Genomic DNA, 27732 nt, shown 5'->3' on the forward strand with positions numbered 1-27732 from the left:
CTAGTCATGGGCAGGTGTGACTGACTGCTAACTAACTCACAGCAGAACCAGGAACAGGAAACCATCAGCTTCTTTAAATTTGAGAAAAGAAGGAAATGTGCATAAGGTAACCGCCTGACTTTAAGGGTGTACAGCCTCCTTTTTTTCACAGTGAAGCTGCACCATGGGGTCCTTTTGCATGTTCCCAAGACTGTGCTACAAAAGAAACATTTACTTTGTTTCAGTGTTTTATTGGACCGCTGTTTGATTTCTCTGATCTCTGCAGACTCTGTCAGGCTGCTGAATGGTTCCAGTCTGTGTTCAGGCGGACTGCAGGTGAAGTCTAACCAGAGATGGTCCTCAGTGTGTGAAGATGACTTTGACCTGCAGGATGCAGAGGTGGTCTGCAGGGAGCTTGGCTGTGGGCCTCCTTCGCTCCTCCAGGGGGCGCTCTATGGAGAAGTGGAGGCTCCAGTGTGGAGCAGAGAGTTCCAGTGTGGAGGCCATGAGTCTGCTCTCCTGGACTGTAGAAGCTCAGGCTCAGCTAGAAGCAGCTGCTCACCTGGCAAAGCTGCTGGACTCACCTGCTCAGGTAGAAGAGGAGCTGCAGCTTTGGTTCAAACTCACTTTGTTCTTTCACTGATGACTCTCCGCTTTCTGTCAGAGCCTGTCAGGTTGGTGGGAGGAGCCAGTCGCTGTGCAGGTACACTGGAGGTGAGACGAGGAGAGTGGAGACCAGTGGCGATGGATATCTGGAACCTGAAGGATGCAGCTGCTGTCTGTGGACAGATGAACTGTGGTTCTGCTGTTTCTGTAGGAAATACTCAGAGTTCTTCACAGAGATCGGTGTGGTGGATGGAGTCACACTGTGTTCAGGCTGGATACGCTCTGAAAGAGTGCGCATCAGCAGATCGCTCTTCCTCCACCCTGGATATCACCTGTTCAGGTAAGTCTGTCAGAGACATCATCTAGGACGGTGAAGTTTCTCGTTACCCGTCTCCTCTGTGACAGTGACCGTGGTAGAAGTTCACTGGACGTGTTCATGGTCTCCTCGTTTGGTAGAGACACTGTAATCTGACGGTCCTGAGTCCAGCATTGTTGAGCTGATTGTGTTTAGAAGGCCTTTTTGGTTTGTGTGTAAAGTATAATTCAATTGCAGTTGAAGCTGTATAATGAAACATGAAAGTTTTGAGTGTTTTTCATGGTTTCATTGCTTATTTAAGTTAATTCTTTAAATGCTGATGCTGTGTAAACAATTTTAAAACTCATAAAATGAAATAAAACTCACTGAACAAATTATTCATCTAAACAACATAAAATGTTTCCAGTTTAGCAGTTCAGTGTGAACGCCAATCACGACCTTCGGCATTCAGTGTGTTTCTGATGCTTTTACTTAGAATCAGAATCTTTATTGTCATCGTCACAGGTGCAACGAAATTAAAAATGGTCCCCGATCACTGCATCATCCCTAACGATATCAAAATATAATTAAAATATAAATAAAACAATAAAACTCAATAAATAAAATAAATAGAATACTTAAAGTGCTAATAAGAGACATCAACAAACATTCACATACATCCTTCGGTCAGCGCATAGATTAATACAAGAGTGGCATGATTGGCATTTTTTTTGTAGCAGCATTCAGACGTGTTACTGCAGTTGGATAAAAGCTGTTTGAGTCTATTAGTCCTTACACTGATTGCTCTGTACCGTCTGCCTGAGGGCAACAGTTTAAACAGGGAGTGCCCAGGATGTGAGGAATCTTCTATGATGTTTTGGGCATTTTTAAGACAGCGGCTGTTGTGTAGAACTTCCAGTGTGGGGAGGGGGCAGCCAGTGATCTTTTGGGCGGTGTTAATGACCCCCTGGAGTGCTTTCCTCTGAACCCCTATGCAGCTAGTGTACCAGATGCATATGCAATAGGTTAGTACACTCTCAATGGTGGCTCTGTAGAAGAATGCGTCCTTCATTCCCCCGAATTTGAAGGATGGGTCAGGTGTGTCCTTCATGGCCCACCATATCCCAGAATTCATAGCGCGGCCCAGCCAATTTCAGTTTTCAACAATGGCGGCTGCTACTAAGTTTTAAAATTACTCTTATTACTCTTTCTGGGTCACAAAGTAAACTTTTAACATATTTTCAGGTGAGAAAGTAGCTGTGTAAACTTCAAATATCTGCTCGGTTTATCAAGACGTCGCATATTTGCAAAAGTGCACCAACTGTTTCGGAGACGCCTGTTACCCACCAGCTCGATAGCTGACCGGGGGGTTCAATGGTCACTCGAGCCGGCGAGAGCAGCGGACTCCCGGCTTCATCGTTTTCAGACCCCTGCTGTCTTTCACTACTCAGGTTAAACATGATATAAGTCACTCGAATAACTTAAAAATGTAATTGTTTGGCTTTTTTCTGTTTTATTTGTTCCTGAGTAAATCGGTTTGGCTGAGATCAAAGTTATTAGATTAAATAAAACCTTATTAATCCCTCGGGTGGGTTCCTCCGGGATTTTCACACAGCTGAATAAACGTCAAACGTCAAAGTGTGAGACGGTCGAGAATTCACGCCCGTGTCCTGTTATATTTTAGACAGCAAGGAGCAGACGGCGAGTTTATTAAACTCCACCGACACAGCGGTGACACAAATCTCAAGGCTAGACCGTCCCATTTCACAGCCTCGCACTTCCGGCCTTCTCAGTCTTCGAAGGACCCGGCCCACGTCGACCGCGAAGGCCGGGTCCTCCGAAGGATGCAGCCTACGTTTTGGGACACAGCTCCAGAGTGATGTTATCCCTCCTGAGAATTCTCAGGAAGTCTCTGTTGGGCCCATTTCAGCAGCTCGGAGGTGTTCACACTCCAGGAAAGGTTCTCCTCTATGTTGACTCCCAGGAAGCGGAAGCTTGGCACCCTTCCTACACAGTCCCCATTTATGAATAGTGGTGAGATCTCTGCCTTTTTCCTTCTGAAGTCTATTATGAATTCTTTGGTTTTTGAAGTGGTGAGGAGGTTATTGGCCTTACACCATAACGACAGCTGCTCCACCTCGTCTCTGTAAGATTCGTCACCCCTGGAAATGAGCCCCACCACGGTGGTGTCGTCTGCAAATTTCACAAAGATGTTGCTGTGGTGGACATGAGTGCAGTCATGTGTAGAGCAGTGGACTGAGCACACAGCCCTGGGGTGAGCCAGTGCTGAGGCTCAGGGCTGAGGATGTGTGATGGCCAACTCTGACTCTCTGTCTATGGCCTGAGAGGAAGCTGTTGATCCACATGCAGGTGCTGTATGGAAGCCCCAGGTCTTGTTTACAACAAGAGTTTAGTTTCAGCTCTGTCGTTTCAGTCCACGACCAGACAGATTTCCAGCTGTCTCCACTCTGCTTGGAGCATGATTACTGGATGGGTTTCAGGTGTCCTGCCAGCCTCTGTGGCACTACCCCTCAAGCATGCTGCACCATCCTTCCCTGCAACGGACCCGTAGACCAAACCTCCGCCACACACCCCCGCCGTCCAACTGAGGCCAGGGAGCACCCCAGCGAGTGGGAGAGAAAATCCGCTACTACCAGCTTGGCCTATGGACCACCTTGAATTTAAAGGGGTGCAAAGAGCTCAGTGAAGCGCTGGAAAGTTGTTGTGGTTCCGAACAAGCCAAATGGAAAGATGACACATCTGCAAACCGCTGCTGCTGTACAGCAACATCTGCTCCCTTGGGCTGTGTGAGATGGTAATAACAATCACCCTCATAGTCAACATCACCGACTCGCTGTGTGACCACAGAGGCTCCTTAACACTTGGCGAGTAACCTTGAGCTAGAAGAAGGGCGATCGTGGCTCAAGAGTTGGGAGTTCGCCTTGTAATCGGAAGGTTGCCGGTTCGAGCCCCGGCTTGGACAGTCTCGGTCGTTGTGTCCTTGGGTAAGACACTTCACCCGTTGCCTACTGGTGGTGGTCAGAGGGCCCGGTGGCGCCAGTGTCCGGCAGCCTCGCCTCTGTCAGTGCGCCCCAGGGTGGCTGTGGCTACAATGTAGCTGCCATCACCAGTGTGTGAATGTGTGTGTGAATGGGTGAATGACTGGATATGTAAAGCGCTTTGGGGTCCTTAGGGACTAGTAAAGCGCTATATAAATACAGGCCATTTACCATTTTACAAGCACTTTATCTCTGGGTGAAAATTGCTTGAGTCTGGCCACTCTGTTCTACAGGCACTGCTGGCATTCCTGGACCGGGAGCAAATTTTTTTGTGATAACCTTCCCAGTTTTCTTCAGTCAGGTCCAATAAGCCCCGTGGCTTCCGGCCATTTCAAATTAGAGAAAACCCAGAGGAGGTCTGGGGCACCTCCCATGCTGCAAACAATAGAGGGTCTAACCAGAGATCCTGATTGTGTTCATCCTTGTGAATGGACTTACGAATCATGGATTTTAAAGACTTATTCAGCCGCTCCACCTGTCACTCCATCAGTCTGAGGGTGGTAGACACTGGTCTGAACAGATGAAATGCCCAGTAATTCGTACAATTCTTTAAGTGCATGAGACGATGTACCCTGGTCAGTCAGTATCTCTTTCACAATGTCGACTCAGGAGATCACCTGAAACAGTGCCTGTGCTACACGCTTTGCAGAAATGGTGTACAGCAGCACTGCTTCAGATATAGAGTTGCATAATTGACCAGAACTAATACAAAGTGATATCCGCATGCACCATCGAAATTGCCCAATAAGGTCCATCCCAATGCACTCAAATGGGACCCCCATTAATGGTAGTGACAATTAATGGGAGCCGGTGGGGCCTCACGAGAAGGCCCTGCCATCTCCTCCAACCCAGAGTCACCACTGAGTCCAGCACAGACACTACACACCGCACAAGGTGAGTGCTTCCCCCACACACTGTCCCAAAATGTTATTAAACCCCAGCCAATCTGTCCCCAGAATTAAGAGATACGACAGGCGTGAGCTAACTGCAGCCTTTACATGTGTTTTGCCCTTAAACTTTATCTGCAGCAGCACTATGACATATTTCTGAACATCCCCATGCACATATCTGACCTCCACCCATTCTACCTCCAGCAAGGTTCCTGGTTAACCCAGGGTTTGGTGGACCATGGTCTTCATGCAGCCCATGTCTGGAACATTGTTCCTCCTGGACCTGGGAGAGAGTGTTGGAGCCTCAGTGATACGGGAAGCCTAGCCCACCTCCATCAATGGACACTCCCGTCACAGGTGTCCCAGCCGCCCACATCTCCAACACTTCTGTCTCTGTGTCTGTGTGGCCCTACGTGGGTCGCATGCAGTGCCTACCGCCACCAGAACCTGGGGAGGCAGATCGGGGAGAAAGGGGCTAGTGGGCCTTAGCTGCAGCAGCTGTTCTGTCACTGAAAGATTTAGAGCATGATTACTGGATGGGTTTCAGCTGCCCTTCCAGCCTCCCTGGCACTGCTCCTCAAGCCTGCAGCACGTTTAAAGTAAAAACCTTACATTTTGTAAAATGGATCGAATTTAAAAGAAAGAAAACAGTTTGCTGTTCAGATTTTTCAGTTGTAAGTTATCAAGCTCTCAAAAATAAAACTGCATTAGGATAATATTTTTGATATTTAGACAGAACTCATTTCTACCAAATCCAGCCTTAAGGTATTTTTAATAATGATTCCTAGAAAAATGCATACACTATTGGGCTTAGAGCCACAAATCGACCACGCCCAAAAAAGTGCTATAAAAAATTTATATATTAATATTTTATTCCACTTTAAATTAGCCAATCTTTTAGACCTACTTCTCCTTGAAATATTCATGTCAAGTTTTAATTACATTTCGCGGATTTTAACCCTTTATATCCCGGTTTCGTCACATGAGCGCACTGCTTTTTTTGCCCCAAAAAATATAAAACTTGAATATTTTCCAAAAAAAACATTTGAGGTAATATTCAATTGTTATTATAATTAGGCCTTTAGATGGACTAAAGATTGGCACCAACATTCATTTCGATCGCCTTTTAGTTTTTTTTTTCAGGACCAGAAAATGGTCTCCAGGCGGCAAATGCTCCTCCTCTAGGCCGAAATAAGTGCATGTTGCCGGGGTAAGTCGCGACGATTACCGGGGCACGATCACCGGGGACCCGTTTTTCCAGCACACACGCCCGATACCACGTGACAACAAATACGTCATTTCCTGTTGACTAAAAAAAAAAAAAGCACCCTCTAACGGTCCTAGGGACCAAAAAATGGTCCCGCCCGATCAGCGGGCGAAGCCGCTGCTGCACGCCGGAAATGAGGCTTCATTTCCCGCAGGTCTGTTTAAGCAGCCCGCTGTTTTCCAGCCCGGGGTCAAATGTGGAGCAAGGGCGCCACCCGGTGGACAAATAAAAAAATTACAACTCTAAGGCCCGTCCTGCAAAATGAAAATGAAAGCTAAACATCAACGATCCCTTTGACCGTAATTAATTTGCAGTGAAAAATAGCGTTTATAATGGGTTTCAATGGGGCACAAATCGACCACTAAGCACAATAGTGTAAGTTTGTCTGTAGCTTAGCCACTGAAGCTAATTGAAGGAAGTCAGACTTGAATTTTGAAATAAAATCATATCAAACTTTTTTTTGGAGAATTTGGCTATAGTCCATTCAACACTGTGCAAATGGCATGTAATCAAAATTTGAAAATAGCCACAAATCGACCCAAGACCCTCCATTAATGGCCTAAAATTTTTGCATATATAAAGCACGAAATATGATGTTAATCAATGACATGATATGTCATTGAGGCATGAGGGCATCTCTTGACTTAATTGTGAAATAGTTTTGAACCAATAGCACGTACAAACTCCAAAACACAACGGAAATGCTCCAGGATCCTATTGGCTACACAAGCCAGGAAGTACCAACGACCGATTTGGTGTGTGGTAGTAACAGGTAAATGAATTTTTTTTTTATTATTTGAATATATATATATGAGTGCTTGTGTATAAATACACAAATAATACACATATGCTTTCAATTGTGTAATTTAAGTGATCTAGGTAGCTCTGTGTGGAAGTTCAGTTAATGCTGGAAATGTGTTTTGGAGTTTGTACGTGTTTTGTCTCTAGGGGCCACCGTACTTTTATTTATTCACTCTACATAAAATGTAATAAATAAATTATGAAATATAAAAACCAACTATTTACATTTCAACTTTTAACTAGAGATGGCACGATACCACTTTTTTATGTCTGATACCGATATGAATCTGATATAGTGTTTTTTAATCAATAAAACTGTTTTTTTAATATCTTGCTGCATTTTGTATAAGTTCATACTCAAGTTTAAAACAACAACACTAAAGCTATTCTGTTATACCTGTGTGTGAAAAACACACTGCACTCAAAATATTTCATAGTTCAGCAAAACTGATCAATCTAACAAACTTAAACCTGCACCATCCTCCCTACTCTGGTATTTTAAAGAGTACTTAGCAGAAATATTAAGCAACCTAGCTAACAGGGCTGCAAACTCCCAGCAAAAAAATAAAATAAAAAACATAGTGAACCCCCACACCGTCCACCTCATGGTGCTTAATCGACGTAATCAACTTGATGCAGCGTGAAAAAAATGCACAGAAATAAATTATTTTTCAAGAATAATTAAATAGATTCAACATCTTTCTTCTACAGAACTGCAGACTGCACAGATGGTTCCCAAAGGAAAAAGTACTACAGCTTACTAGGGTATATCAGACTTAACAGTTACTATATACAGTGATGGACTTCTATACATTTTACATCAGATTAAAACTTTGGGTGTAAGATTCAGATAATTATTTATTAAAAGCTAGACATTTTAAATGAGAATAAGAAAGAAAAGTATGTCTTTGTGCCCCCTTTTCCCTGTTCATGCCCTATCGGCCCCCCTGGCTAAACTTTGCTAGATCCGCCCCTGCACAGTTACAGCCGTCAGCTACGTAGAAAAAGATCCTGGAGTAGAAAGTAATATTAAATACATTCTAACAACAGCTGATCAAGCTTAAACGTGCTGCTGTTGTTCAGCCGCTGGTTTCCTCTTTCTGCTGCAAAGTGAGACAAAAACAAACAAGAGAGACGATCAGCAGCTGATCATTGATCAGCTGATCATTGATCAGTTTCAAAGTAGCAGCAAGAAGAGAGAGAGAGAGAGAGATGCAGTCGCTCCATATATCGGTGTTAAACTTAACGCTGGAATGCTTTACAAACATTCAGAGATGGACTTGCACACTTGCTTTACTTCTCTCTGGGATCACTTCCTCGGAGATGAAATGCTGGTTTGAGGCTACAAACACACACAGCTGCTCTATCACGTGACCACACTGCTGCGACGAGCTACGGTTATGAGCCGAGTTACCCGTGTGGGAAGTTTTGTGAGGTGCTTTTTTGATATTTAATGGATCGATTACATTTTTTATTTCGCTCCGATATCCGATCCAGTGATTTAGGTCAGTATCAGACCGACACGATACGTAATATCGGCTCGGTCCATCTCTACTTTTAACTATTTCAATTTTCAGCTTTTTCATTTGAAACGAATTTAAAGTGAAACAACACAACACACTGCAAACAACAACACAACTAAATATAAATTAAAACTGTGGGGAAATGGCAGATCACAGACACATATTCTGGTCCTGCCCATCCATACGACCCTTTTGGTTGGAAGTTTCAAAAATAATACCAAAAGCACTGGGCTTTAATGTGAGCTGTACATTTGTATCATTGTATCTGAGATGTTTTGCAGACGATTTAGTTACAGATGATGTCTATCTCCTGAGAATTCTTTTGGCATCTGCGAGAAAGGCTATAACAACGCGCTGGCTTTGTAAAGATCCTCCCACTATAAGTCTTTTTATTTCTATAGTGGAAAACATCAGATTGATGGAATGTATGACTTTTACCCTGCGAATTCAGGGGGGCTTGGGAAGGAGACGGAGAAAATGGCTGGGCTCTACAAACTGTGGCAGCATTCTTTAATGCATAGAACTTACAATACTATAGTATTTATGCATGTATGTGCATGTATTTGTCTTCCAATGACCTCATAATATTTTGTTTGTCTGGGTTTTTTCTTTCCTTTTGTTGTATAAAAATGTTTCTAAATAAAAAGTAATCATGTTGCATTTTTCCAGAATTTCTGAGCGTAGCAAAAAGTCCATCTCATGGCCTCTCCAATGTCCATCAAGTCCCCAAGTTTTGCTTCACCAACCACTGAAGTTACCCACCTCCTAACCCCCCTAGTAACAGTCTATCTACCAGACCACATCACTTCATACCTTTACAGTCGGTGTCAGCAGTAAGAGAGAAGGGATGATGATACTGGAACACGTCCATCCCCAAGTTTCTAACATGGTTGCTTTGGGTTGTTTTTGGCCCTGTTCTTCTCCATGTTGCAGCTGAAATACGATTCAAAGATGGGATTTGAAGACAGAGGCCTCAACCAATATGTTCTCCCTACAATCGCATAAAGTTGGTGTTGTGTGTCAGTGTGTGGCTGGCAGTGTGGACCTAAACATGAAGATTGACTTTTCCACAGGGGCAAGATTAGGACAGAAGACACAGGGACATGACTGGAGGGACAGGCAGGGATACAAAATAAACTTAGACCAGAACTAGACAAGAAACAACATTTTAAACTATGAGTAAATAAAGAAAAAAAGAAAAACATAGCAAGTAACCAAAACATCAAAGCACTAGGCCCAAAACAGAGAGATCCTAACAGCCGGGTTTACGAGGGATTTGTGAAACGTCTGATCCAGCTCAGCAAATATTCAAGATTCAAATATGTGTGTGGATAATCTGTCAAGATGGGTGGGCTGACAGAGGCCACAATGGGAAAACTGCTATGAGTTTAAATGTGGGGCCCATAGCAGTTTGGGCCTTTTTGGCCCCGGAGGGAAATTCTTTGGGCACCCTCAAAGGAGTTTGGCCCACTGTTGATGTAGTACTTGTACCTTTATAGTTTTATTACTTTTTAAGCTTTTTCTCTTGCCTTTCCTGTCTTTGTTCCTGCAGACTCTGTCAGGCTGCTGAACGGTTCCAGTCTGTGTTCAGGCGGACTGCAGGTGAAGTCTAACCAGAGATGGTCCTCAGTGTGTGAAGATGACTTTGACCTGCAGGATGCAGAGGTGGTCTGCAGGGAGCTTGGCTGTGGGCCTCCTTCGCTCCTCCAGGGGGCGCTCTATGGAGAAGCGGAGGCTCCAGTGTGGAGCAGAGAGTTCCAGTGTGGAGGCCATGAGTCTGCTCTCCTGGACTGTAGAAGCTCAGGCTCAGCTAGAAGCAGCTGCTCACCTGGCAAAGCTGCTGGACTCACCTGCTCAGGTAGAAGAGGAGCTGCAGCTTTGGTTCAAACTCACTTTGTTCTTTCACTGATGACTCTCCGCTTTCTGTCAGAGCCTGTCAGGTTGGTGGGAGGAGCCAGTCGCTGTGCAGGTACACTGGAGGTGAAACAGAGACTGTGGAGATCTGTGGAGGCCTCAGGCTGGACCCTGACGGATGCAGCTGTAGCCTGCAGAGAGCTGGACTGTGGCTCTGCTGTTTTAACAGGAAGGAGAAATGCATCCTGGGATGGACCAACGTGGAAGATCAAACCTGACTGTGTTAAATCTGGATCTACACTGAGGGAGTGTGCCACATCATCCCAGTCATCCACCGTCCTGGAGCTCATCTGCTCAGGTAAGAGACTTGCTGTGAGCCAACGGAGTTTAACATTGAACGAGTCGAGTAAAGTTCAGCCAATCACCTCTCTGTTTACAGACCTGCTGGTTCAGCCAATCATCTCAGCGTCCTTCTCGTCCAATGACGGGCACTCCCAGGTCCAGCAGCAGGAGTCTTCTTGGGTGTTCAAAGGCTCCAGCTTCACCATCAGCTGCTCCATCCAACCTCAGTACCCAGGAGGCTCTTTCCAGCTCACCTTCACCTCCTCCAATACCACCAACAACTACACCCTGCCAGCTGTCAATCACTCTGCCCACTTCCTGTTCACTGCTGCAGAGCCCGCCCACCAAGGAACCTACAGCTGTGTTTATCACGTCTTTGTGTTTTCTCATAACTTCTCCTCCGAGAGCCGTCAGCTGTCTCTCACTGTCTCAGGTGAGCTGAAGCAGAGTGGAGCTCAGGTATGAAACAGCAGCAGGTCCCACCTGACGTAGGCTCAGATGGAGTCAGAGATGTAGGCGGGGCCTACCTGATGTTTGTGTTTGATGCCAGCTGTTGTTCTCCTAACATCTAATGTGACGGCTGAGTGTGTCTCTTCAGATCCAACAGTGTTTGTCATCAGACTGCTGCTCCTGCTGCTGCTCCTGCTGCTCTTCATCTCTGCCGTCTGTTTCAGCCATAAGGTACCGTGCACACGTCTGCTGATCAGAAGACGCTCTGGAACGAAGCTCTCGGCCCGTTTGAAGAGAGCGGCGACTCGCTGACTCACACCTGTGTGCTGCTGTGTCTCTGCAGGTCACCGGGAGGCAGGAGCCCCGCCCACAGGAGGACCCGGAGCTGGATGGTTAAAGCTGGCAGTGTCCAGAAAAGCAGGCAGCTCAGCAGCGCCTCCACATGGTGGAGGAAGTGTTTGCATCCTTCACCACCGTGTGAACATGAACTGCAACCACAGTATCACTTATACTTTTGCTTATGCTGTGTCATGATGGTTGTGATTATAAGTTTTGTATTCATATTATATTGTTAAGAACAAAAAGTTTAACGTTTGATGGTATCGGGCACGTCGGGCACGTGTGAGCTGGTGTTGGGGCTGGACAGGTGAACTAAACCTTTTAAGCTGGAGCTCACCACAGGACACTGTGCTCAATAAGTTCATTCTCAGCATGACAGCAAAGACGTTCCCCTGGAGCTGTCCGATCCATCCACCAAACATGGTCCCACTTTCTGCTCGCTACTTCAGCATGCATGTTTGATTACAGTGCTTTGTCTGTAGGTTACATATTAATGTCATTTTTACTTGTCCATACAAGAGCCAGGAGTCATAAAGATAGTGTCCTCCATCAGCATCTCACAGCACATTGTGCAAAGCTTTTGCAGCATCAGCCTCAATAAAACATTTCCAGCTGGAAGGTTTCCTGAGAGATGCTCTGCAGTAACCATCTCCTCATGAGCTCGGTGTGAGGTGACCCTTCTCCAGGTACTCCCTGGTGTTCTGGTTAAGCTCATCAGCAAAAAGCTGAATAAAGCCATCTTTGCACACGGGCCTGGTCGTACAGTTGGAGCATACACAGTTTGCTCGGTGATCATTACTAGACAACTCCTCACAGTCAGAGCCAAACAGTGTGGGATCAGCCCGCCAGAACAAAAGGCAGAAACAGCCAAAGGTTGGAGAAGTATCCAAGTATAATGTTAACTCTGCTTTAACCTTGCAAATATGCAAGTGAAACGTATGAGACAGTAAGTTGATGGATGTGGGCGTTACTCTGATCAGCTGTTTAGGCCGAGTTCCAACGTTTACTTCCTGCAGGTGTGCACAAGCTGCACCCGCTGTGCTTTAAACCTACTGACGCAGAGTAAGGATAAACCAGCACAAACTGTTTGTGCGTCATCACCATCGTGTCTGTTAGCTAATCATCCACCTGCTGTAATCTGGTTTTTAGTTTGTTTTCTCCGTAGTTCAGTTTCAGTTTGTCTCCAGGTTAGCTTTACCGTTTATTTTAGTATTCCTCCATCTAAGATGTGGGTTTAGCTCGGACATGAAACCAACGCTTCACTGGGAGCTGCAGAGCTCAGAGAGGGAACTGCTGACGCAGCTGTGATGAGCTTCTCTTCTCAAACAAATGCATCTGATACAAACAGTGTATATTAAGAAAATCTTTATTAGAAGCGTCCAGTATGAAACCACAGATTAAAAACAAATTAACCTGAAGACAAAATGAGAACATTACAGCAGCTGGATTTCACAGGTTCAAACGTTTCAGTCGGTCTGTGCAAAAAAAGCTCAAACTCCCTTTTAAACGATTCTGCTCGAGCGGGAACGTCGCCTGCTTTTCCAGGAGACAGTAAACGCGTCGCTGTGGATCGGCGCCGTTTCCAGGACCGTTCATGTGCTGCATCAACATGGCAGCTCGTCCACGGGTCGCCCTGTGAGAACGCCTGAGCTCAGAGTACAGACGCTCGAGGGACCAATAAAAGACAAAACAGGAAAGCCAACAGGACGTCAAACAAAAACACAGAAATATTAACTATTGACAGAAATGACACACTGTTGTTTTTCCACAGGAAACACTGATCACTTCCAGATGGAAATGTCTGTGGCGAGTGGCGAGGGCAGGAGGCGAGTCTGAACCAGAGCTACGATGTCCTCTGCGCTGCCTCCACCCCGCTCGCGATTCTAATAGTTCGACTGTATGAGCGCGCTCAGACGTCGCCGGGCGTCCCGTGTACCCTGAAGCGGTACATGCAGGTGTACTCCTCGTGGCCCCAGTTAGATAAAACCTGGACCTTGATGATCTGAAAGGCTTCGCCGTTCTCCTCCTGACGGGACAAAACAGAGACAGGAAAAGGCAGCGACATCGCATGTTTGAGAACTTCAGGCAACAAACTCGTTTTCTGCCTCGAAGGAGAAAAAACTTTAAATTTGGATCAATAACTCTGCTCATCTCAGCAGCCGCTCTGCAAAACTAACCCCCAACCTGCCTGTGATCATTTGTTTGTGTTTTTTTCCCATTGATGGGGCGAGTGTCCAGATTTAGATCTGTGAGGTCATATTTTGCAGTCATGTGAGCATGAGTCATGTGACAGTCTCGCCGTCTCGTTCGTGCGGTTTTAAAAACAAGAACAAATTTAAAGAGACAAAGTAAAGCAGCTGGTATCTGACAGGCTTCTGTCGCCCTCTGAGGCTGAGTGTTAACGACTGTGACAGACTGGCTCGCCAACATTAAGGAAGGCTAAAACCACAAGCCCCGCCCCACGACTCACTGAAACAGCAAATGTCTGGAGAGCGTCTCCATCCTGGTCGTAGGTGTAGGTGCCGAGCAGCTTGCCTCGCTCCCGGCTCTCGTTAGCCAGACCCTGAAAGAGCGTTCAGGTTACACAGAGACTACAGAGCAGCAGGTTTATGAACGCACGCCATCGCTCTCTTACGTAGACGGCGAAGTCTCGGGGGGCGCTGTGCAGCGTCCCGCTCGGGGCCAGGGCTTTGGGGATGTGCTCGAGGGTGAAGGCCGAGGGCAGGACCCTCATGGAGAGCCGGATCACCAGGAAGCCCGTGGAGCCTCTGAAGGCCCAGCAGTTCCCCGGGTGGACGTCGGGCTGCAGCAGAGAGCACAGATCAGGTGATTTCTGATTCATCAGTCTGAGCAAAAACATCTGGAGGAGCGCTGAGAGGAGGACAAAGTCCTATCACAGAGTCAAAGACGAGAAAGAGGAGGGGCTTCATATCGTAACCACATGACTGTACGGATGAGTTACCTGGATCACAGCTCGGGGAGACTGAGATAAATAACAGAGCGGGACTCCAAACAGGCTGAGCAGCGCCGCCTTCGTCTCGTACGTCTCCGAGCAGCGAGTGCTCAGGATGCTGCCCCCTGCGGGACGAGCACAGAAGCCACACTGTGTAAACCATTACAGCAGGTTCATGACATCACAGACGTCGCTGTTGGATTCTGACCTCCAGACTCCAGAGCGTAGTCCGCCAGGCCGGTTCGATCCTCAGAAAACAGCCGCAGAGCGTCCTTCACCGCCGCACGGACATCCTGAGGACACGAGGGAGGCGTGAGTGGCGATTATTACAGCGTGAATAAGGTCATTACTCAGAAGGTTAGACAGGTTTATCAAACTCATCCTCAGGTGGTAAATTTAGGCCCGCCTCTGACCGCGCCTCCTCACCTCCTGGGTGACTGTGGCCCCGACGCCCTCAGCAGCATGCAGGACAGGCTCTCTGACCGTCTCCTCGCCGCGCCGCTGCTCCAGCTGCAGGCTGATGTTCTGTAGGATGCTGAGCTCCAGAGAGGCCAGCGCCGCCTGCAGGTCTGCCTCGCTCACATAGCGCTCAGAGAGCCACCGGAGGAGCGACTGTGGGAGGGCGGCGGCGTCTCCGCCCGCTGTTAGCTGGTTGCTGAAGAGCAGCGCCCGAACTTCCTCTCGCACCTGAGCAGAGACCTGCCCCAAAATCTACAGAAAAAGGACAGTCAGAACAGGAAACTGGTCCTTCACATTAAAAGCAACCATTCAGTGAGGCTTTTATTGTGAAGGAGACCGTTAAAATGAGTGTCTCACCGCCTGCTGGATTGTGGCGAGCTGTTGGCAGCTGTCCTGACATCTGGACAGAAGCTTGACGTCCCGCCTGACGTCCCCCAGAGCCGCCTCCAACCGAACCACCTCCGCTAGCAAGGCATCATGGGACTGCCGGTCAACACTGGAGGAGGAAAAAGACACGTCAGCCACGAAGGAGTCGCACCAGCATCAGCAGCTGCTTCTCTTTGGTCCAGATAAACCTACTGAAGAAGGTGATGATGACGAAGGTTACCTGACAGCAGCAGGAAGTGTGGTCGGCGAGGGCGAGAGGAGAGATCCAGCAGCTTCACGTCTCCACTGAACCTCCTGCAGTTTTAGTGAAGCAGTTTTATTTCTGAAGCTTTTACAGGTGAAACGCCAAGCTCGTCTCAGGTCATGTGACTCACCATCGTTTTGGCCACCAGTTTCTGCAGCTGCAGCTCGAGCTGATCCAGACGAGACGTCTGCGTCTGCTGCTGCAACAAATCCTGCCGGCGAACCTGCAAACACGAGACAGATGTTTCAGTAACGTGCAGTTCCTCCGGCGTCCAGCGGGGGCCCCGGTGAGTCCGTGTTAAACGTTCACAGCACGATACAGAAACTGTTCTGGTCTCTGGATAATGGCCTCCATCACATCTGCATTTTATAACCGTTTAAATTGTAGTAAGGGTTATAGTTTGTATCATTAGGGGCGTGGCCTATTTGACTGACAGGTGGATGGTGCTACTGCTGTGTGCTAGCTTCAGCTCAGCTAACTGCAGTGACGGTGCTGCAGATCCTCACCTCCTCCCTCTGCCACCTCTCCTCGTCCAGCTGTTTCCTGAGCTCGGACAGCTGCTGGTCCAGCAGAGCGCTCAGCGACGCCTCCACGCCGTCGCGCTGAGCAGACGAGAGCTGCTGCAGGCCGGTGTAGAGCCGGAGCAGCTCTCTGTGTCTCTGCTCCGCCCGCCGTCCTCCGGCCTCCACGCGCTCCCACAGCACCATCAGACTCTGCTCCAGACGAATGAGCCGCTCAGCATCTTCTGCCGCCGCCCCCACTTCCTGTAACAACCACATTCGTAAACTTCCAGGATGCATGTTAGTTTATCCTAACCTGTCGCCGGCCTCAGGCACGTGTTTTGTTGCAGTTTTTTTCCCCCCCCCATAAACATGCGTCACTCCAGGGCCGCCACAAACGATTATTCTGATAGTCGACTAATCAGATCATGATCCACTGGACGTACAACTACAGCTTATTGCACCAGCAGCATCTGGTCTCATATAACTATCATTAGCTTACAGCTGTAAGTGTTTATTTTTAGTTAGCACATAACTTAAAGACAAGATGATAGTTTATTACATTTTAATGCAATGTGCAGATTGTTTCGGTGGAGTTTAATAAACTAACCGAGTAAATTCTGGAGCATCTCACACTTCTGATGATCAGCTGTCTGCTTGACGTTTATTCAGCTGTGTAAAAACTATAACTTTAATCTCAGCCAAACCGATTTACTCAGGAACAAATAAAACACTGAAAAAAGCCAAACAATAACATTTTTAAGTTCTCTAAGTGACTCATATATCATGTTTAACCTGAGCAGCGAAAGACGGCGGTGGGTTTGAAAACAATTTGCGGGGAGTCCGGTGTTCTCACGGCGCTAGTGAGCCTCGCCCCCGGCTAGCTATCGAGCTAGTGGGTAACAGACGTCTCCGAAAACGTCGGAGCGCTTTTGAAAATATGTGGTGTCTTGATAAACTGAGCAGATATTTGAGGTTTACACAGCTACATTCTTACCTGAAAATATGTTAAACGTTTATTTTGTGACCCAGAAAGAATAATAAGAGTAATATTAAAACTAACTAGCTGCCGCCATTGTTGACAACTGCTGGGCTGCGCTATGAATTCTGGGATAGGTTGGGGCACGAAGTATACACCCGACCCATCCTTCAAATCTGGGGAAATGAAGGGCGCATTTTTCGGAGTCTTCGAATTTGGACCGTCTTCGTCGTGCCGCTGTAACGTAATCGGCCTACACATGCGGCCACAGGAGGATGCGGTTCCTGAATTCGGACACAGCTGCTTCTACTTGGTTTAACGGCAGCTGCCATCCCTGTTTCAGTCCGTTATTACACCCTTGAATCCTGCTACCTATTAATGAGTCTTTTGGGATCTTACAAAGCTTCAAACGTCGACTATTAAATTAGCCGTTGACGATTTTGATAGTCGACTAATCGCGGCAGCCCTGCGTAACTCCTGTAAATCAAAAAGCGACTGTGCTTTTCAGTGACATTATGGTAACGCCTGAGAAGATGAAGGTTGGTTGAGAGAGTGACGGCGCTCTACAGAAGCACAGCGCTGGTTTTTCCCCTTCGACTGCACAAACAAACCACCAAACGTAAACCTCATCTGCTGCCGGCTGAAAGCCTCGAGGTCATACCTCCTCTCCTGCTGCCGTTTCTGCTGGTGGAGGTTTGCTGTGAAGCAGCCCCGCCTCCTTTGACTCATCTACGTCGCCCTCTCCTGATTGGCTCTCAGAGGACAGGAAGCTGTTAGAGGACAGAGCGGGGATGTTGGAGACCGCTGGCCTCCACTCTGTGATGTTAACAGCTGGAAGCAGCAATTGTAAAACAGCTGGACCAAACCAGCGCAGACCTGAGGAGGGAGGAGTCCAGTTACATCACTTCCTGAAAGTCAGCTGTGACTGCTGTGTTCCTGTCTAATCCTGCTGTGAACGAGCATCAGACTCTGCAGGACTGCGTTTTAAATCCAACTGTGAGCCACACAGAAGCTTTTAGGAAACTGAGGAGAATCGTCCACGTTTGCTGTTAAACAGTGATTTAAGATCATTGAAGTCAATGAACTCACCGAACAGGAGAAACAGGAGAGAAAGAACCACCAGGAGGACAGGAAACCTGCAGAGACGTCAGCCATGGGTTAATCACCTTCCTTCCACTATTTAAGCTTAAATGTATTTGAGCGGTCGAACAGGTCTGATGAAGCAGATTTACTCCAGAATGAGAAAACCTAATGAATCAGCTCAAACTTGCCAGCTCAGCGGTGTGTTTGTGGTCATGTGACGCCACCGTGTGTCGAGCCACCTGAAGGCGTCGCCTGCTGTCCGACCTGCAGACACAGAACGATAAAGCCAATCAGAACACAGATTCAGATGGATGGGAGGGGCAAGGGAGGGATTTTATTCACCAACTATCACTCACACACACACACACACACACACACACGACAGAGCAGCTAAGCAACAAACAGCTGGGGGTTGGGTCAGGGAGCAAAGACGCTACAAATCAAACGCACACATGGCGGTGTTAACCTGCAGAGCGTGCGGCGGTCCACGAAGCAGAACCAGCTTTCCTGCTCAGAGGCCCGAGGGCCCGAGCCGCTCTCTGAGCGAGGTCAAAGAGAACCGAAGCTGCAGGAGGAGAGGAGGAAGGTCAGTCAGCACGGCGGGAAGCGGCTGCAGACGCTCTCGGGCCACGCCCATTTTGGCCAAAGTCACTCTGGTTTTTAAGGCCTGACCAAACCAAACGCTCCGGTGAGCTCAGCCCTTAAAAACGGAACGTGTGGACGCACCTGTGACCAGAGATGGGCAGTAACGCGTTACTTGTAACACATTACTCTAATCTGATTACTTTTTCAAGTAACGAGTAAAGGGATTACTATTGCAAACGGTAATTAGATTACCGTTACTTTCCCGTAGGAACGCTGCGTTACTGCGTTACTAAAACTGATTTTTTGCAAGAATGTCTCACGACAGTGACGTAAGCGAGTGCGACGTTAGTGACAACAGCTGTGTGCAGATCAACAATGGATCACATATCGAGTGCAGAGAGAGTATGAGCGTGCAGCGTTTAAAGCGTGGAAGTACTGACCTTACTTTGAGTTTGATTCCATAAAAAGTGACAAAAACATTAGTGTCCGCTGTGCGTGGGAAGAAAACTTCTTTTTACAGCGAACAAACCCCTAAACTTCCAACAAGCACCGAGTAGCTACGACGTAATGGGAAACTCACAGAGAAACTCACGGATTCTTCCACTGACCGCGGCACACCTGCACCAGGGTAAACCTCCGCCTACCCCACTCCTGCTTTACAGGTGAAAATAGAGCAACAGGACCGCTGAGTCTTTGACTTTATTTATTTTCTGCTGTGTTTTACTTGCATCTATTTGAAAGACTGAGTGTAAACACACAAAATATTTTATGAGCTGGAATGTGCAGGAAATAGGTTTAAATGTTAAACTGATTTCTTCCAGTCAGAGAACGTTGCAGATAATTAAATTTTTGCTTGATGCATAAAGTTAAAAGATTAAAACTAATAAAACAAGTTTTAAAAAGAGACTTTTCCATTTGATTACATTTTGTATGATGGATTATGCAGAAAAAGTAGAATTGGGCTGAAAGATCTATCGCTTTATCAGCTACTCAGGTTGTAAATCGTGTTTTTAAAAAGTAACTAAGTAATTAATTACTTTTGAAAATAAGTAATCAGTAATTAGTTACTGATTACTTTTTTCAAGTAACTTGACCAACACTGCCTGTGACTCAGCAGCACGTCCGCACAGCGCTGCGCTCGCACGCCGTTATTACCAGTTGCTTCCGTCATGGTTTCTTCAACGCAGATCGATTCAAACGTTATGTAACACGAACAAATCTGGAAAAATGTTGAGTTCGACTTTTACAGCAACGGAAATGACCGAGTCATTAATAAACGTAAACATCTGATATTAGAGTTCATGATTAGGGATGGGTATCGTTTAGGTTTTATCCGATACCGGTGCCAAACTGGTACTTTTGAAACTGTGCCGGTGCTTAAAGAATGGAGAACACAAAATTGGTCCAAAAACCTCTCATGTTCAGCTGTTTTTTGTAAAAAGATAACAATGTTAGCCTTTTCTGCAGCTATGGGGCATATATGGCATCACTCTTGGCTGGAAGCAGTGCTTAAACAATGGAAAAAACACAAACTTTGTCCTAAACCTCTCATGTTCAGCTGTTTCCCACTTTTTCTTTGGTCATTTTAGCCTTTTTGGCCAGGGTGAAGGGAGTATCTGCCATCAAACAAGAAGACAGCCGCATGTAGCTATGATGATGTTTGCTAGTTCACCTTACCTGCATTAATGTAATAACGTGGTTAGCCTACTCAACGTAAATTACACACGAACAACATTAAGCTACTCACGCAGAGAAGAACGGCTGCTGCTGCATCATCATCCTCATCATTTCTGCTACACTGGCAGGGCTAGGGGCCAGGACTCTATTCTTCGTGTTTTTGGGGATGTTGCATAACAGGCAACCCACCCGCAGTAGATGCGCTCGGTGTGAGGTCTTGCAGCAAGCTATCAAATACGGCGCATTTCTCGGCTTTAAAAAAAAAAACGCTATGTGTCGCCAGGTGTTTCATCAGATTCTTGGTGTTACCTCCTTTGACAGTATCACAGTATCAGCTTAAAGCTCTTGTTGCTGCTGAGTTTGCATATTTTGCTGTGAAGTACAGCCAGACTTTGACCGCTTCGCCTTGGACATTTTTAATCTGTAGCTCTGCTCTAACTGAACGTACGTACCTGGCCCCGCCTACTATCCTGGGAAACGTAAAATGATTGGCTAGAAGTGTATCACAGCTCAGGAAAAAAAAGCACCGAAATAAAGCACCGAAATTTGCGCTGCTTTTCAGTCTGGTTACTACCGTTGATGGCACCGGACACCGGTACCCATCCCTATTCATGACGTTTTCAATGCAGAGAATTCAAGTTTAGTTCATCACAAAAACAAATGCTCACAATTTCCCTATAAAACACTTTGATTTAATTAGTCAAATGGCAGAGACGAGGAAAACAACAAATCAAATAATTAAAAGAATCATCAAGTGACACCCATCTTTTATATACAGTCTGTTAACATCACTAAGTTTTGAGCCAATCACCCTGCTGCTGAGTCCGATTGGTTGTCACGGCAACACAAAGTCAAATCTACTCGGGAGGGCGTTTACTCTGTTTACATAAGATTCAAATTTAAACCGTCACAGCTTCCTGTTCATGCTGGTGTGTGTGTGTGTGTGTGTGTGTGTGTGTGTGTGTGTGTGTGTCTCTTTGAAGTCACAGGATGTATAACGGGTCAGATAAATTGTTTTGAAGCATCTTTACGACTCGTATTTCCGCTGCGCGCTTACACAAGCTGCTCAGAGACACTCAAAGACAGAAGAGACTGACAGCGCTGCCGTTTGTATCACAGGCCAACACCATCTTTACACTTTGTGGCCTCACGCTGCGACTGAACACATGCGACTCAGAGCGGATGTGAGTAAAAACGATCTGCACGGCCTGCAGCGCAGACTGCCGGAGCGGGTATTGAACCTGTGAAAAGAGCAGCGCTCCACGTGAACCCCAACAAACAGGAAACCAGGGAGGACCACGAGGACGAGGACGAAGAAGACGTGACCGCATCCATCGGCGAAGGCCGTCTGTCCTTACAGTCGTTACCTGTAGGTGTCAGCAGAGCGTTTAACCGACAGAAAACACAGGAGTCACAACAGGAAACATCTACACAGGAACCATGTGACCGCTGCTCCAAACAGGAAGCTCCGAGTTTGGCTGTGGAGCCTCGAGGTTTACGGAGAACACCTGAGCGTGCACACGGCGACCTCCGCATCAGGTGATCACTGTGACCCTTCAGTCACGCCCCGACTGTTCACAACACGCTGCTGCAGCAAAGCCGCTCTGAGCCGGCGCCACGAACACAGTTTCAACATTAGTGTTAAAGCACCGCCCACTTCAGAGGCAGCGTTGGTGCAGCAGCGGAGTTTTCTGGTGAGACTCCACCTGCTGCCTGCACAGAGACAGCAACCAGCAGGTGGAGACGATGCATTTACAGACAGAGTCGGCTTGAAAGGAAATCTGCACCCTGCTGTGATTCGGTGCTTTATAAATAAAGTTCAATTCAATCTTTTCTGTATCCATGACTGCTGCCTGCACACGCTACACCCTCCATTCAGCTTCTGATTCCTGCCATGCACATCATCACATACAAGTCCAACATGAAATACTGTGTGTGTGTGTGTGTGTGTGTGTGTGTGTGTGTGTGTGTGTGTGTCAGCATCATGAACGAGTGAACAGCAGGCTGATTAAACCCTCTGAGGTGTGTGTGCTGCTCACACAGAGATCCGTTGGGCTGTAGCTCCCTCTGGCTGGACTCCGTCAGGCTCATGGCTCCGCCGCGGCCGGGTCGAACTGAAACAGAGGAAACAGAGTCAGGACTCACCGAGAGCGGCAGATCACCACCGTCCACCTCCGAGCCGAGGCCTGAATGTTCGCTGCAAGCAGCCGGAGGGCAGATTTGCATTTTGCCAGGGAAACAGCCAAAGTGAAGAGGTGCAGCCCATTTGTTTATTTGGAAAGAAGCACAGCGACTGCAGGTCCAGAGATCCAGAGCGCGCTCTGGTCTCGTGAGGAGTCAGGGATGTTTAGCGAGGAGGCGTCAGGTGACTAAAAATAAATGGAAATAAACCCTTTGAGGTCTAATGACCACAGAAGAGACACGTGAGGGTGGAGCTCCTCCTCCGCGTTTAATGAAGCCCGCCTGTGCTTCTTCCTCCTGAAGATCCAAACATAAGGCCGTTGGCAGACATCTTTGATCTCGGGCTACTTTGGCAGATTCTCTTTTAAGAAGTTCTAAAAGGTGATCTTAGTCAACCCTCGGGGTCATGTAGGCGGAGCTAACGCAGTTAAGTGAAGGGTGAGAAAGGTCAAAGGTACTGAAGCTTGAAGGACAGAGTTCACACCACCTCCTCATAAGAGCACCACTTTAGGTAACGCAATGCTGCCTCTGCAGGCAAAGGTGGGTGTGGGTCATTCACAGGGAGCTGAGGGATTCTGGGAGTTCCTGCTAACCACTCAAACGGGCTCTTCTGATCACAGAGGCGATTTTGGGTGCTTTCATTGGACGGCGGCCTCACTCAGGTGAAGCAGATGTGTTTTACACCAGTGTGTGAAGAAGAAAGGTGCACAGGTAAATTCCCCCACCTGCTGTAAACAGACAGTCAGTACCTCTGTGTCCATTATCGGGCTGTATGTTGACCTTTAACCCCCGACACACCTGCCAGGTGTGCGTCAGCGCAGACACGCAGCAGGCGGCGGCTCTCCTGATACGCAGCCAACACGAGTCGAGCCACAGCTGCAGCACATCTGGAAGAGCCAAACCACAACTAGTCAACGAGCGGCGCCTTCACCCCGACACCTGCGAGCGAGCTCGCCGCACACAAACACGCCAGCAGAGCCCCAGAACAGGAAGTGACGCTCAGCTGATTCCTAAATCCAGGAAACAAACCACAGCTTCATGAAAGTGGAAGCCTGCACGAGCCCCGCCCCCCAGCACTTGCCCAGGTGCCTCAGAGCAATCAGTCTCTGCTCGGGCTCGTTTCCCCCCCAGCTGATAAGTGACCGTCAGCTGCTCCACCTGCTGAAGGTGAAGCAGAGCGAGGGGCAGGTCAAAGAAACTGCTCATCAGCCATCCAATCACAGCTTCACTGTCATTAAATGAGTAATTATAGTGAGAACTGTGACGTCTACAGAAAAGACTGAGGCTCAAAACCTTTAAATGGCAGATCATTCAGTGACACCATAATCAGAATTAAGCCTCAAATATCCGTCACTGCACGTGAAACCACGTCACACTGCAGAAACACACGTGCGTGGTCGTTTCTCGTCCCCCTCCAGGGTCACATGGTGGTGGGTAATGTTGTAGTTCACAGGCTGACCTGATGGTGGCAGCAAATCGTCTGCATATAAACGAACCCTCAACTTCATCAGTCTGATTTACATTCACCGCTTATGTTCATCACTAACCCACTAATCAGATCAAAGTCCTCAGCTACTCCAACCTCCTGGAAGGCGTCAGCAGCAGAGAGGAGCTGATGGAGCTGATGGAGGCTCTAAAGCGTTACGTTTGTGCAGAACCAGAACCAAACTGGACACACTGGTAGCAGCAGACGGCGCCCTGTCCTGATAAAGCATGTGCTGCAGAGAGCAGTGACTGTGGTAAACCTGTGCTGGCTGTGTGGTTTCATCTGTAACAACACTGATCAGAGTGTGACAGGAACAGAAACTCAGCAGGTGTTGCTTCGTCTTAATTCTGGAGATTTGAAATGTTTCAGGAATGACGGGAAAAGATTTTTACTACAGATCGATTTGTTTTTGTTACTCTGAATACGAGAATGTTTTTGCTGTCGTATTATAATCTCGTTACAGACAAAAAAAAGGAAAAAGTCTGATGTGGTCATTTCCACAGTAAAGACCGTCACGTGCGTCTGCCTCACCCGTCCTCCTCCTGCGGCTTCTGTCTCTGTAGTAAATGGTAGAAGGTTCTGGTTCCTCGGACTCTGAGGCTCGCGGCACCATTAGTGTTGAGGAGGTGTCTGTGGTGTATTTGGAGGAAGCGGAGCCGGCCTCCTTCTCGCCCAGCGGCGGCTCAGATTTCAGAGCGCTGCAGTCTTTACAGAAAACCCTGCTGGCCTGGCCCGGGTGTTTGCTGCAGGGGGTGTCTAGACCAATCAGAGTGCTGTTCAGTGCGACGCTGCCCTGCTCCGCGATGATGGTGCTTTCTGCAGACAGACACAAGGACATGATGAAACTGACTCATCGTGTCCCCTTATCAAAGCCTTTACGAGTCAGGCGCAGGCGGGCGGGGGCGCAGGCGGGCGGGGGCGCAGGCGGGCGGGGGCGCAGGCGGGCGGGGGCGCAGGCGGGCGGGGGCGCAGGCGGGCGGGGGCGCAGGCTCACCTTTGGAATCCGAGTCGTGGTCCAAACCTGAGGAGGAAGATCGAGGTTAAACTAGAGTCGGTCCGGTCAACAAGGCGAGCCTTGTGCTCACAGATGCTCCAAACTCAACATAGCAGGCTAACGAGTCCAGAACTGAACCCAGATCATTTCCTTCGACTGAAAACATCAGACCAAAGTAATCAAAGTAAGAATATTGAATCTGTGGATCTGATGACCTGTGCTGTTGCCATGGAAAAGCACTACACAAAGCGCTCTGTAAACAGAGATCATTATAAATCTATGAGCAGGCTTCGTACCCCAGAACGCGTCGACCTGCGTTTGCTCCTGGATGGAGGACTCGTTCTGCAGGGAGGAGAGCAGGGAGGCGTCGGACGCCACGCTGTGGAGGCTGCTGTTGTGGAGTGCCATGACGGTAGGTTTATGCGGCGCATCGAGGAGCGACTCGGAGCAGGAGACCGAGTGCTGCTGGGAACGACGGGACCTCAGCGACCTGCAGAAGGAGGCAGGAGGTGAAGGAGGAGCAGACCTGAACAGAACGCACCTTCAGCAGACGTCCACACTGACCTGCTGTTCCTCCAGTCGCCTCCTCCCGCACTAAAGGAAGCGCTGCCACGAGGAAGACTGCGGTCCAGCAGGCCTTCATCGAGCCGCAGGCTGCGTCTCGACATGACCCTCGCCCGAAGGAAGGAGGTGACCTGCAGCTCCTTCTCAGAGTCCGACGACGAGTAGGTGGAGCTGAGGAGACAGGCGTGGAAGATCAGGGAGCAGGAACAGGAAGAGGCGTGTTCCTTCATGGAAACAAAGTCTGAAAATGTTGCCAATTTAAGCAACCTGATCAAATAAAGCTGAAAACCATTTTAACAGAATATAGTAAGAAACATATTTACATCATGGATAAAAGAATTAGATGCAAAGTAAGCTTTTAAAATGTACAAGGACATAATGAGAAAACACTGAAACTTGACAGGAGGAACGTTTTTCCTTTAAATATGAAAAAACTGTTAAAACATAAAGAGGAAAGAATCTGATTAAAAGTCTACAATTAAAAAACAAATTATACAGACTGTTTGTTTACATCGGTGATGATGTATGAATCTGATCAATAGACCACACACACACACACACACACACACACACGACCACACACACACACACACACACGACCACACACACACACACACACACACACACACACACACACAACTGTGCAATACTTCCCAAATATGATTCTAACAGGTTTCTCCAGCAGGTTTTAATTTTATAATAAGAGTCTCACTAAGTCAGCCATAAAATGCAGATTAATAAAATTAAAAACGTTAAAGTTCCCAGCATGTACGGAGGAATCTTATTAGTATTCCGAGCCGCATTTCCTGTGATATGAAGGCAGATCGATGGAGGTCTGGGGTCGTGTTAACCAGACGAACGGCGAGCTGCAGATACTCGTTTCCTTCATTAAACTCTGGATTAAAAGCAGCTTCAGCTTAATGATTAAACTCGAGTGTCCTGAAACACTTAAGCTGCAGACATGCTGCAGCAACGCAGCAGGAACACAGAAACCGCTTCTTCCTGAAATACTGAAGACACACACACACACACACACACACACACACACACACACCAAATCCCTGCAACCTTATCAGACACCTGACCTACATACAACAGCGCAGAGAAAGAAGCCGAGCATACACACAGGTCAGTCCAGCCCCAGCTCTGCAGGTCCTCTGCCGGCCACCATGAGTGACCGGCAGAGCCGCCAACAACGCTGCCACAAACACACAAATCACACCAACTCTAACACACACACACACACACACACACACACACACACACACACACACACACACACATCCAGCCAGCAGCTGAAGTTCACCTTTAACCTGCTTACACTTCCTGTCTGTGGGTCAGTCAGCTGCTCTCACACACACTTCTATCTCTGTGAGGACACTGATATTTTTATTGAATAAATAAAGTCAGATATTTCCCGCCACATGTTCGCACGCTCGGGTGTTTACAGGTGTTCAGCCTGCTGTTCCTCTTCCCCCCAAATAACCAGGATGTTACTTCAAAACTAAGAAAGAAATTCTTTATGTGGTCAAACTGGGTGCTGGAGTCCAGAAGTCAGCCAATCAGAAGAGAGTGGGTTTAGAAAGGGGGACATTTCACCGTAGAGCCCCACCCACCTACCACTCAAACCTTCTGTTTGAGAGGAGCAGCCAATTAGAAGAAAGCTGTCTCAAAACAAATGAGGAGCTGCACAGAGAGCGAGGACGAGACAAAGGAGGATCATCCATTATCTCCAGCTGCCACCTCAGACTCAGTTACCCAGCAGCCCTCACCTTCAGGTAAACGCCGACTTCCTGCTGAGCTGTCAGGTGGCGCTGCAATGCTCCCCCTTCACCTGCTGAGAGCGCCCTCACCTGAGAGGCTGATGGGAAAATAAGATCGCGTGTTTTAGGTAATTATCAACTGCACAGCGGGGTGAAACACGTAAACACACAACCCAACATTTTTATTCTTGTGTCTTTATTGTTCCTTCCATCACCATCGTTACTCTACTTACATATAATCGCCCTTCTACACCCGCGTGCGCGTGTCCGCTGTTTGTTTGCAATTGAGCCCACGTGTGCAGTCTTTTAACTGCAAGCTGTCAGCTTCCAACCAATCCGCGGTCAGCTCACGTAAATGATGTTGTGCGTAGCCAGTAAAATCCCACAGTGGGCGGACCCCCGCGAAAAACGAACCGTGGCTCTGCTAACGTCAGCGTTAGCGCTCACAGAAAATAACAGTAGAAAAAGAAAA

General features: G+C 47.7%; 2 protein-coding genes across 2 annotated transcripts in view; one reads left to right on the forward strand and one right to left on the reverse strand.

Annotated features, from left to right (window-relative positions):
- Positions 1–11463, forward strand: part of LOC146627457 (scavenger receptor cysteine-rich type 1 protein M130-like) — a 13340-nt gene extending 1877 nt beyond the window's left edge. The window contains exons 4-9 of the mRNA XM_085361121.1: positions 266–925; positions 9973–10278; positions 10351–10632; positions 10714–11049; positions 11215–11297; positions 11410–11463. Coding sequence (XP_085217247.1) covers positions 266–925; positions 9973–10278; positions 10351–10632; positions 10714–11049; positions 11215–11297; positions 11410–11463 — 1721 coding nt within the window. The remainder of the gene's footprint in view (positions 1–265; positions 926–9972; positions 10279–10350; positions 10633–10713; positions 11050–11214; positions 11298–11409) is intronic.
- Positions 11464–12789: 1326 nt separating this feature from the next.
- LOC146627458 (SUN domain-containing protein 1-like) lies at positions 12790–27440 on the reverse strand. Its single transcript, XM_085360294.1, has 24 exons — positions 27434–27440; positions 27256–27358; positions 26624–26695; positions 25498–25668; positions 25230–25423; positions 24934–24960; positions 24471–24755; positions 23203–23340; positions 22312–22386; positions 21514–21639; positions 18477–18575; positions 18199–18274; positions 18017–18063; positions 17589–17803; positions 15955–16212; positions 15579–15671; positions 15425–15498; positions 15175–15313; positions 14785–15069; positions 14567–14651; positions 14368–14483; positions 14041–14208; positions 13876–13968; positions 12790–13431 (listed from the first exon to the last, which is right to left on the reverse strand). The coding sequence occupies exons 1-24, from the start codon at positions 27438–27440 to the stop codon at positions 13315–13317; spliced, it is 3063 nt and encodes a 1020-aa protein (XP_085216420.1). The 3' UTR covers positions 12790–13314.
- Between the last annotated feature and the right edge of the window lie 292 nt (positions 27441–27732).

Source organism: Diplotaxodon limnothrissa, linkage group LG8, assembly GCF_057381915.1.
Source record: "Diplotaxodon limnothrissa isolate DT_005_m linkage group LG8, D_limnothrissa_male_GT1.1, whole genome shotgun sequence".
Classification (NCBI taxonomy): Eukaryota; Metazoa; Chordata; class Actinopteri; order Cichliformes; family Cichlidae; genus Diplotaxodon; species Diplotaxodon limnothrissa.